Source organism: Phycodurus eques, chromosome 11, assembly GCF_024500275.1.
Source record: "Phycodurus eques isolate BA_2022a chromosome 11, UOR_Pequ_1.1, whole genome shotgun sequence".
Classification (NCBI taxonomy): domain Eukaryota; kingdom Metazoa; phylum Chordata; class Actinopteri; order Syngnathiformes; family Syngnathidae; genus Phycodurus; species Phycodurus eques.
The window spans coordinates 16,699,626-16,711,160 of NC_084535.1; the positions used below are offsets into that span (position 1 = coordinate 16,699,626).

At 40.2% G+C, this 11,535-nt stretch overlaps 2 protein-coding genes across 3 annotated transcripts; one reads left to right on the plus strand and one right to left on the minus strand.

Annotated features, from left to right (window-relative positions):
* The first annotated feature begins 57 nt into the window (after positions 1-57).
* Positions 58-7,611, plus strand: ephx5 (epoxide hydrolase 5). 2 transcript variants are annotated; one of them, XM_061690522.1, is made up of 9 exons: positions 58-264; positions 334-547; positions 644-824; positions 1,357-1,563; positions 3,655-3,784; positions 4,043-4,254; positions 4,534-4,642; positions 4,723-4,848; positions 4,923-7,611. In XM_061690522.1, the coding sequence occupies exons 1-9, from the start codon at positions 242-244 to the stop codon at positions 5,119-5,121; spliced, it is 1,401 nt and encodes a 466-aa protein (XP_061546506.1). In that variant the 5' UTR covers positions 58-241; the 3' UTR covers positions 5,122-7,611. The 2 variants fall into 2 exon arrangements, with proteins under 2 accessions (XP_061546506.1, XP_061546507.1); XM_061690523.1 differs by lacking the exon at positions 1,357-1,563.
* mad2l1bp (MAD2L1 binding protein) lies at positions 6,714-11,256 on the minus strand. The gene is made up of 3 exons (XM_061690524.1): positions 10,884-11,256; positions 8,912-9,168; positions 6,714-8,805 (listed from the first exon to the last, which is right to left on the minus strand). Exons 1-3 carry the CDS (start codon positions 11,137-11,139, stop codon positions 8,278-8,280), a joined length of 1,041 nt encoding a protein of 346 aa, XP_061546508.1. The 5' UTR covers positions 11,140-11,256; the 3' UTR covers positions 6,714-8,277.
* Positions 11,257-11,535: the final 279 nt, after the last annotated feature.

Consider the following 11,535-nt stretch of genomic DNA (forward strand, 5'->3'; position numbering starts at 1 on the left):
AATGAACAGCTCCTTGGACTGACTGTTGGTTCCGGGTTTTTTTTTGTCCCCGAGTAACCCGGTTCGTGTTTACGTCTTCCTTCCTATTCGTTTTATTTCAGACTGCTGGCATTGCATTCAGTGGTACCATACCCAATTGCAATAGTTGACGTTTATTTACACTTTTACGGAAGTGTTGTGAATTTTGACTTTTTAAACATTGGTGAAATAATCACACGCGGGCGTTCACCTTACGAACACGATGCAAAGAGTACATTTTTTGAAGTAAGTAAACTTATACAGCAACTACGCGTCAGTGAAGAATACATTTAAAAGCTTTTCCACATGTTGCAGAGACTCCTTCCTGAGTTTGGATGCGTTCCACAAGCATATTGTGATTGGGACAGCAGTTGCAGCAGGGGTTGTGCTCTACATTCAGCGCAGACGATGTCACAAAGTCCAAACTGTTCCTCTTGGGGAAGGGTGGTGGGGAGCAGGCGAGAGGCAACAGTCAGAAGACGACAAGATTTATTATTTTGAGGTGCAGACCTCAGATGATGAAATCAAGGTGAATTGGATTGTCCATGTTATCATTTTTAAATGAGAAAACTCAACTCAACTGAGAAAAACATGTGCAATAATTTACCGCATGTCAATTCCTCAGGACCTTCATGAGCGACTTGACAAAACCCGCTACACTCATCCTCTGGAAGATTGCGCCTTTCAGTATGGAATCAATTTAACTTATCTCAAGAGCGTGGCTTCCTACTGGAGACATGAGTTTGACTGGAAAAAACAAGTGGCCATGCTGAACAAGTATCCACACTTCAAAACTAAAATTGAAGGTATTTGTTGGATTTACCTCATGGTCAGGATTATTAGGGCCCTACACTGAAAAGAAAGCATAACATTACCAGAAAAGTCAACTTGTAAACTTAGGAGAACAAAGTTGTAATATGAGAATGTCAAAATTCCCGACAAAATGTCAATGCAACTGTAATTCTGATATTATTCTCATAATTCCTTTCCACACTGCTTGTCCTCTCTCTCATATCCAAAGGTGTTTTAATGCTCCACCTGTTATACATTTTGGTTGAAATTTTTGAGTTGTGGGAGTAATTTGTCTCATCTGGTCATTGTAAATGTTGAGATGACATGATGAGTGTGAAACTTAACACAGGCGTCACCCCTTATTTGTTCCTACCTGAGAAGCTGAAATATTAGCGCAGCAACTGTCAGTGACATTTAAATAGAACAGCAAAAACCGAGACCTTTATCATTTTCAGTGTGGCTCTAGTAAATCTGTGACTTGACAATGCCGAACGATGTGCATATTTTTCCCTATAGTGCTGCTCAAACTTTTCTCCCCTTCAATAGGAATAGACGTGCATTTTATACACGTGCGGCCAACTCAAACAAAACAGAAGGTTGTCCCACTTATGCTTGTTCACGGCTGGCCAGGCTCCTTCTTTGAATTCTACAAGATCTTGCCACTTCTCACAGAAAGCAACATTGATCTTGCCTTTGAGGTTATTTGCCCGTCTATACCTGGCTATGGTTTCTCTGAGGCCCCTCATCAAAAAGGTATTTCTCTGTAGTACCTGTAGAAAAAAAAATATATATATATATATATCACGCCAGCGCATGTTCTGCATACATGCAAATCAGTCGCCTATCTACGAAATTCGCTGTTTTGAACTCAAAATAGGCCATTTACCCGAATCGTACAGATCCGCTGAGTTTTTCCTGGGGGACGGGAGTCGCCATTGCTGTCGTCATAGGTTGACGAGACCAGAAAAAGCACTTCCGCTGCTTCTGCTGTTAAGAAGTAACGGTACTTTAACTCCGTTACTATTATCTAAATATCGCTCGCTACTTTTATTTATCAATTATTGCTTATTTATCAACAATTTCGTGCTCGAGACTATGACTTCCGCACTGGGTGCTGTTTGCTCAACCCAATCTAAGCGCTAGTGACGTTTAAGTCTAGTTCACCAATCAAACGGCAAAAAAGTCACATGACCTCACACGTCTTCTTCTATTGGGTTTCCCGGGCTAAAACTAAATAAAACTAGCCTAGATAAGCCAGGCTGGCTTATCTAGGCGGCCATGTTGCAAAGGTCGGCGTGACCATGAAGGCAACGGCACGCTTATCCTCGTGTTTACATTTAGGCCACATCCGGCCCGCCACATCAATTTATTTGGCCTGCGAAAGCAAATCAAGTGCGTCAACTTCATGTTTCTCGCTAAAATAACAACATTGCAAATCGCCTTCCCTTTTAGCTAACGTTGATTGTAAACATTTTTGTTGCCAATCCCCATTTCAAAACAAACTGAGTTAACTGTAATAACATGAGGCAATTGTACATTTACTGTATATGTGTTCGTGCTCATGACGGCCCTCCGAGGGAAACCATAACTACGATGTGGGCTGCAGCAAAAATGAGTTTGACACCCCTGATTTAGACGAACAAAAACAGCAGCTTTCATGTATTGTAGTATTTGTCTGGCCAAACGTGGATATTTCAGCTCACTTATAACTTGAGAAAACAGCTTGCAGTAAATTGTTTTTTTTTTTTTTACTTTTGGTTGTGCATACACACACGCACGCACGCACACACAGCAATATCAGAATTTGCACATTCACATTTTATTTTGTTATTTTTATTTCATTGATGTTCATGCTGTGGTTAAAAAAAATCTGAAGTTACTCACTATTTAATTGTGTACTTTTTACTTAAGTAATATTTTGGAGGACTACTTTTTACTTTTACTTGAGTCACATTATTGTCAAGTAACAGTACTCTTACTTGAGTACAATATTTGGCTACTCTACCCACCTCTGGAGCGGACATCCTCTTTTGCTACTCGTATTACGTTTAAGCAACGTTTTTGCTCATCAGATCAGCCCGTGTCGTATTTGTTGCACTGGTCTTTTGTGTTTGCGCGTTGAGGTGGTGCAGGTCGTGGCCCTGGTTGTGGTCCCAGCGGAACCGCGAAGCACACGTAACATCGGTGACAAGAGCTGATCCGCTAATACATCTTGTATTAATTAGGAAACATGCCAACAATGATCTAATTAATTTACGGATGTTAATGTTAAATGTATTAAGCAACGGAGCGATGTTAGGGATTATGTCACACCTCAGAATGAACTAAATTCAAATTCATAAATGGCCAGTAAAAAAGAAAAATATTGTACTTAATATTTTCCTGGAGGATGCATTTGGGATTAGCCTTTTAAATTGGTAATAGTGAAAATGAAGTGAAAGACAATGATTTTTAGTCAATTCTTTTCCAGAATGAGAGTGCTTAAAGAAGATGCTAGTGGCACAGCTTGAAGCTGGCATCAGGTGCAGGGGCCTGGGTCAAGTTGGAGGCCAAAACAAAAAAAGCAAATTTAATTTTAATCTTAAATTTGTACATCAACATGTACCTGAGAAGTATAAATAAATGTTTTTAGGCGTGAATAATTTTTTATTTTTATTTTGCCTTATTGTACGCTTCAGAGTCTTCCAGATTGCTTAATTTATGAATCAAAAAAATTCTCTGTGGGGGCCCGGGGATACCCCCAGACCCCCTACAATGTTTTTTTTTTGGACACCCTTTTCATGCCTTTGGTGTTTGCATGTCTGGTTGTGGGTATTTAATTTTTTACTCTGCCATTTTATGTAGGTTTTGACAGTCTCGCTGCTGCCAGAATTTTCCTGAAGCTGATGGAGCGTTTAGGGTTCTTGCAGTTCTATCTGCAGGGAGGAGACTGGGGCTCCCTCATCACCACCAACATGGCACAAATAAAACCTCAGTAAGACAGTCTGCAAAACAAGCTTCAATAGTTGACAATTTGGTGTCACTGCATTGGAATTGTCTCAACACTTATCCATTCCCATGTCACCAATGTGGAGCCACGATGTGGAACAGTGCTTGCAGTGTGCAAAAACACTAATGCTGCAAATTCCTCAGTAGAGCACAGCACTTGCGGTGTCAGCTAATTGACAGTCATTTGAATGACAATGTGTTTTTTTTCCCCCCTAAACAATCTTTTTCAAACTCTTTCATGTAGGTGTGTGAAAGGTCTCCACTTAAACATGTTTATGATGAGAAGAGGGTTTAAAGTGTTGCTGTCCCTCCTGATTGGCCCTTATCTTCCCTTCTTGGTGGGGCTGAGCCGGGAAGATGTCCGCCGCTTGTTCCCTTTCTTTGAAAAGAATGTGTGGACCATCTTGAGGGAATCGGGCTATTTTCACATTCAGGCAACCAAACCTGACACCATGGGTATGAACACGAACACACTCAAACACACTGTACAATAGTGGTGGGCAGATTGATGCAAATATCGATAATACAGAGATAGCGATGTTGGTATTGATATTGATCGATTTGAGTGTCAGGGGATTGATACTTGAGTTGGTTACTCTCCAGTATGCACTGCTGCAGTTCTGTCAAAGAGGTAACTTAGTTGACTGCATCTGTGTGTCGCTTTAAAGGTTTCACAGTTTTTTGGTCTTCAAAAGCATGTGATTAGCATGGTAAACTTTGCCATTGGTTTAACAGGCTGTGGAGTGAATGACTCTCCTGTAGGCTTGGCTGCCTGCATTCTGGAGAAGTTCTCCACCTGGACTAACCTGGAGAACATATATTTGGTGGACGGTGGGCTGGAAAGGTCTCAGAACACATTTGATCTTTTTCCACCTATCAGCAGTGTTTATGGGATGGCTCATAGCTGTTGTTGTTTTTTTATAGGAAATTTAGCCTGGATGATCTCTTAACGAATATCATGATCTACTGGACCACAGGCTCCATTGTCTCCTCCATGCGCTTCTACAAAGAGAACCTTCAGGGTAATCTAGACGACAGGGTTGATTCAAGGTATGTGGATTCATAACCATAGTTGAGGCCTTGTGTCTTTGGAGTCAGACGATGACTATCATCTTTTGTTATAGGACAGGGATATTTGTGCCCACTGGACTGGCTGCCTTCCCTGGAGAGCTAATGCACTGCCCCAAATCGTGGGCCCAAATTAGGTTTCATAACATTGTCTCCTACACATTCATGCCTCGAGGTGGTCACTTTGCTGCCTTTGAGGAGCCTCAGCTGCTTGCCAGTGATCTAATCCAGTTTGTTAGAAAGGTGGAGCTTTGAACACACACACACACACACGTTAGTCAGCATACACATATTCCACAATATCTCAGAAGACAAAGATCTATAAGTATATAATTATTATATAATTCTTAATTGTCAAACAATTTTAGAAAATAGGTTGTAAACACAATAAACACTGTGATTTAAACTGCAGGTCCAAGTGCTCAATATTCGATTTCCGTCTTTTTAGATGTACATTTCAAGCGACACATACTATCTGATATGACTGTGTTTACATTCATAGAACTAATGAAACAACATGTATTTGCAGATGCCCAAATTATATGTAATAGCTCCACATGCGTCAACACTGAGCAGCAACAACATGGCAGTAAACAATAGATAAATACTGGAATACAAATACAGTATTAAACGTTACATACCATTGAGTCGGTCTGGGCTGACTCTTCCCCACCCGTTGATTTAGATAAGGGTAACCTCCATATTACTTAATTGGCTGCCGTCTGCAATAATTAATTTCAATCATCGACACACCTAATGAACCACATTTAGACTATGCTGTATGCCAAGGGTCACCGACACAGTGGCCGCAGGAACCAGGGTGCGCCCACATGCCCATAAAAAAAAAGGGCTCACCACCAGTGAAATTCAAGTCCCAAGTGCCAATATAATGATTGAATTATTGTGAGAACCAATATGATCAGTGTCTTCACATAGATGAATATAATTAGTTATTTATAACATAAAGGTGATTTCATCTAATTTGTTATTTTAGAGGGGTGTATCAAACTGGTAGCCCTTCACATTAATCAATACCAAATAAGTACATCAGATCTCATTTTGAGAAAGGAAAATTGTGCCGTAGTTGTCCTGTTGGAACTTGGCCAATTTCCCATGACAAATACAATTGTTTATGAATGGTGTCTGCTTAAAAAAATAAATAAATAAATAAATACATAAGTGTTCCCATGTAACAAAGCTACCTCTCCAAATAAGATATTGCACATCATATGCCATGAAATGTTATTACAATAATTCATAATCTTTTTTTTTTTTTTAATTCTAATTCTAAATTTATTGTTCTCCAATTTGGCTTTGGAGTTATGACCTACTTTTTTTTTATACAATTTTTTTTCTTCTCAGGAAACAAACTGGTTTGATTTAGAAGTGCAACAGCATTTCACAAGACCTAACACTTTGTTTGAGTGTAGCAAGTAAAAAAAGCAACAACAAAAAAACTAATACCGTAACCCCCTTCAGCACTGGACAGACAGAGGTGCATATATCCAACCCAATACAGGGTTAAAATATTGTTTCTTAATAATAATTTAAAATAAAAAGCATTCATAAAAACACAATCAATGCAATCTGTTGTAAACACCACAACAGTATTAATATAAACATACAATTTCCTATCGGACTTATTTCGTACTATAAACAATTTGCCAATGTTCAGTTCAGTGTCGCTGCACTTTTAAGTCAAACGAGCATTAATTGCAAATTATTCAACAGATTACATGAATGAACCCTACAAGATTTAAATATGGTGTTTTAATTTCAGTGATTATTTCTATGCAAAAAAAAAAAAAAGAAAAAAAAAAAAAACACATTTCAAGTGACAGTAAAAGTTTGGGCCAACAGGAGGGTTTGTGTGCACATGAAGCCTCACGAAATCAACCTTTTTGTGAACCAATTGGATGGAAAGCTTCAAGCCTCTTCTTATCTGACCATCACTACTTTATAGGTTCTGCTGTATTTTGCAAAGACTATTAAAAAAAACAAAAAACAAGCATACCTCTTGTGAATCAACTTCATTTTTAATAAGATTGTTGCAATATTTAGTAAAAATATCATGGCTTAAAGTGAGTTTTCTGGGGCGGGGGGAGTGTTCATGCTTTCCGGTTGAGGTAAATTGCAGATTTTAATTACAGTTGTTACTATTTTTATACTATTTGTCCAATGTTTTTGTGTTTTCCATTGCTCTAGCTCACTCTCAATATATTAAGTGTTTCAATGTATTTTTGTTGTTTTATGTGTGTTTATATAGACCTTTCAAACAATTTGAAAATGGAACAAAAACATGTCAAGGGTGTATTTAAATAGGTATATTTCTATGTCACGGATTTCACTTATTGCAGAGGTGGACTGGAATGTGACCCCCACGATGGAGTGGGGATTACTGCAAACAGATAATCAGTTTGAATGGAAAACCAATTTATTATCATCTACTTTATGAACAGATAAAACTATCTGATGAAAAAAAAATACCTGGTTATTTATACTTTTAAACAAAAGGACTTTACTATAATGTGACTCAAGTAAAAAGTAGTCCTCCAAAAAATACTTGAGTAAGAGTAAAGTACACAGTGAAATAATTACTCAAGTACTGAGTAAATTGCACCAAAAAAATAAATAAAAAAACAAAAACATTTTCAATTCACTGCACGGTATTTTCTCAAGTTATATGTGAGCTGAAATATCCACGTTTGGGCAGACCGTTCCAGACAAATACTACAATACATGAAAGCTGTTGTTTTTGTTCGTCTAAATGTAAACGAGTAGCGCGCCGTTGCCGTCATGGTAAAGACGACTTTCCCAAAATGGTGGCCATTCAGGCACGATGATCAGCCGGGTTGGCTTATCTTGTGTTAATACCGATACCCAGGAAGCCCAATAGAAGATGTTGTGTGAGGTCATGTGACTTTGTATCGTTTGATTGGTGAAATAGACTTAAACGTCACTAGCTCTTAGGTTGGGGCAAACCATGCCAAATGCAGAAGTCGTAGTCGCGCACACGAAATAGTTGATAAATAAGCAATAATTGATCAATAAAAGTAGCGAGCGACATTTAGATCATTGTAACACGTAAAAGTAGTTACTTTTTAATAGCAGAAGCGGCGGAAGTGTTTTTTTCTGGTCTCTTCAACTGCTGTGACTTATCCAAAGCAGGTCCCGACCGCCTATGACGACAGCTATGGCGACCCCCCCCTCCCCAAGGAAAAACACATCGGATCTATAAGATTCACGTAAATCGCCTATTTTGAGTTCAAAACGGCGAATTTCCCCGAAAGGCGACTGATTTGCATGTATGTTTAAGCCATGAAATAGAAAAATAAAAATGTAAAATATATATTCAAAACTCATTTGAACCATCATTTAAAAAAAAAAGTAGCATATAGACCACATTTGTAGTCAGTTACAAAAGCCTTTGATGGTCGTAGGTGCTTGAAACCACACATATTCCTGCCAGTCCAGTGTGTCTGTGCTTGCATTCCTGCAACTGCATGGATCTGTACAAAGAGCAATCGTTTGTTTTTTGACAGAAGTTGGTACTTTAAATCGTAGTTTAGGGTGGAACCAACCTACCCCACAGTCCCTGTGGGCCAGTACCAAGACCGTGGTGGGCATTAAACGTCCCGGTCTGCTGTCAGACAAAAGGTCAGCTACAAAAAGAGTGCGGAAGAGTTGTCTTAAACACGACGACACCCGTAGACATTGATCACCACTTTCCAATACCAGCGCCTCCAGGTTGATCTCGTATATCTCTTTGGGGAGGACAAGTGAGCCACCCATGAGCAGCAGCACTCGGGGAACAGTGCTCAGTGAGAACAGGACCTCCAGCTGATGAAGCACCTCCTCCAGGTCCTGGAGCGTCTTCTCACACTTGCGCTCATTCACATCTGCCAAATTCACTTGCCTTCCACGAACAACATCTTTATCCTGAGAAGCAATAAAACACAAAAGAAGTATATGAAGACCAAATCAGAACAAAAATATACTGTCTTTCTATGATGAGATTTTAGGACCAATGGGATTAGACATTTACCGCTTTTGAGTCTTGCCGTTTTTTCTGGGAGTAGACTAGTTGGTCGTAGGTCATGGGCAGTTGTTGTCTCTGATACAAAATACATTTGAGGATTTCGCTGACAAAACGGCAGCAGCCTTCCTGAGTCACAGTTCCCCGGAAGACCACACTGACAATGCCTTCCTCCTTTGCTCTTCTCGCCATCTCTGTGTCACTCTCAGCTGTGTTAAATTGTTGTTTATCGGCTGTCACGTTGCAGTGTCGCGCGTGCATGTTTTCTGTCAACACAAGCAAAAAATGGATGAGGAACTGACCAATTTTCTGAATAAAGGCTTGTTAGATGGTGACTTAAATGAAGAATTTCTTTTGAGTAAACCATATTATCCTGTGTTGAGCAACACTAATTAGACGCAGTGTTTGGAGGATGTAAACAGCACTCACCTGTGAACAGTGGTTGGAAGTAAAGTACAAATTATGTGTTATTTTGATGGCTTCACTTTTACTAACTACATTTGAAAACCGGTAGAACATTCTACTCCTTACACTGTCAAAATCAGTTTGTTACTTTTTTTTAACCACCGCGGGTAGCGACGCGTCAAAAATAAAGAGAGGTAACGTAAATTAAAGTTGATTAATTGAGCTATTGGGATTTTATAAGGCGGGGGAAAAAAACAAGGACAGCACCAACACGACGGAATATGAACTGGGGAGCATTAACGGCGACAGCAACCGATTCAGAGAAGAAATATATTAACCATCCCACAGCCTTGTAAAAGAGAATGCTTTATAGTTGTAAGCTGTAAGACTGTGTCCTGTGCCAGCCTAAAAGCCACAAGTTTGTGCCGGTCAAAAATTCACCATCTATCCATCCATCCATTTTCTACCGCTTATCAGAGGTCGGGTTGCAGGGGCAGTAGCTTTAGCAGGGACGCCCAGACTTCCCTCTCCCCAGCCACTTCATCCAGCTCTTCGGAGGGATCCCGAGCCGTTCCCAGGCCAGCCGAAAGACGTAGTCTCTCCAGCGTGTCCTGGGTCGTCCCCGGGGTCTCCTCCCGGTGGGACGTGGCCGGAACACCTCACCGGGGAGACGTCCGGGAAGCATCCGAATCAGATGCCCCAGCCACCTCATCTGGCTCCTCTCGATGTGGAGAAGCAGCGGCTCTACTCTGAGATCCTCCCGGATGACCGAGCTTCTCACCCTATTTCTAAGGGAGAGCGGAGGAAACTCATTTCGGCCGCTTGTATCCGGGATCTTGTTCTTTCGGTCACGACCCGCAACTCGTGACCATAGGTGAGGGTAGGAACATAGATCGACCGGTAAATTGAGAGCTTCACCTTAGCTCTTTCTTTACCACAACGGACCGATACAAAGTCCGCATCACTGCAGACTATGGACCAATCCGCCTGTTGATCTCCCGCTCCATTCTTCCCTCACTTCCCCACTCGTGAAAACTCGATCGCCACCTCGTGGTGAGTTGGCGCCTATGGTGGGGGACATTAACCATCTATTCAAACAAAAAAAAAACACCAACAATGTGTATTTTTTAAATTGTTATCACTGGCTAATTTAGCATTTTTGTTACTCTGTTCACATCAGAAAAGCTATGGGAAAACATTGTTTTGCTCAGCTAGCTCTTAACAACAAGTAAGTTAATAAGAGTAAACATTTAATTAATTATATAATTCATTTTTAGTTTTGAGTCAGTACTTTTTTACTTAAATACAGGAGTTGAATAACTATTTATAATTTTACGCTTTTTTTTTTTTTAAATAAAAGTTTAAGTGCTCCCAAAGTGCAGATAGTAATTACTGTCCAGGATTAATTTAAAATGAAACTACATTATCATAGTTTAAATTGGGGGGGGGGGGGGGGGGGTGACTTAACGCCATACTGAAGTGAAGTTAGTTCGACGAATCGAGGCAACCCCCCTCAAAACTGAGGCAGTTGAAGTACAGTAAATGTAAGATTCCCCTCAACCAAAACTGCACTTACCAAGCGAGGAGCTGGAAGACACGGTGATATTTTCGTTCTTTTTGGCGATGTTAACCTGATCCTTGCTTGCTCCGAATTCATGTTCAGAACATTTGGATTCTTTTTCACACCCTGCCGTTTTACCATCATCAGCCAGACCAACAATTTCTCCCGTATATTCGTGTGAATCTGAACCGTCGGGAACATTCAGTAAGGTTGGCGCTATCGTCACATCCGCTTCCTCAAGGTTTTGTGTGGATGTAGTTAGATCCTTCATTTTTCCGTCGCCCTTGACGTTGAAACGTTTGCAATGTTCTTTTTAGTTTTATTTGCCTTGCGTAAAGGCGAAAATTTGACCGTGGGTTTGAAAGTCGCCACCGTGTGACTGACTACCACTACCGCACGGCATCATGGGAAAGCGTGAGCCTAATGCTACATTCAAATACAGACGGAAACCTCGGATTTCCCTCAACAGTACGTCAATTTAGACTTCTTCCCTAATTTATGAACATACATTTTCACCCCATACATAAATAATCTGGAATAATAGGAACATTCTATTAAAACAATATTTATACTTTGATAATTGGGTCGAGAAACACATGATCTTGGTATCTGCATTTTTTTAACAGCAATGGGACACTCACGTGTTACTCATAATTTTTAAACACCT

Excerpts from the sequence above, each read along its gene's own strand:
- ephx5 (XM_061690522.1), top strand. The coding sequence starts at position 242 with ATGCAAAGAGTACATTTTTTGAA. Across the intron at positions 265-333 it reads CAAAGAGTACATTTTTTGAA|AGACTCCTTCCTGAGTTTGG; the intron begins GTAAGTAAACTT and ends CACATGTTGCAG. Across the intron at positions 4,849-4,922 it reads GACGACAGGGTTGATTCAAG|GACAGGGATATTTGTGCCCA; the intron begins GTATGTGGATTC and ends CTTTTGTTATAG.
- mad2l1bp (XM_061690524.1), bottom strand. The coding sequence starts at position 11,139 with ATGAAGGATCTAACTACATCCACACAAAACCTTGAGGAAGCGGATGTG. Across the intron at positions 9,169-10,883 it reads GTCTTCCAGCTCCTCGCTTG|AAAACATGCACGCGCGACAC; the intron begins GTAAGTGCAGTT and ends TTGTGTTGACAG. Across the intron at positions 8,806-8,911 it reads AACGGCAAGACTCAAAAGCG|GATAAAGATGTTGTTCGTGG; the intron begins GTAAATGTCTAA and ends ATTGCTTCTCAG.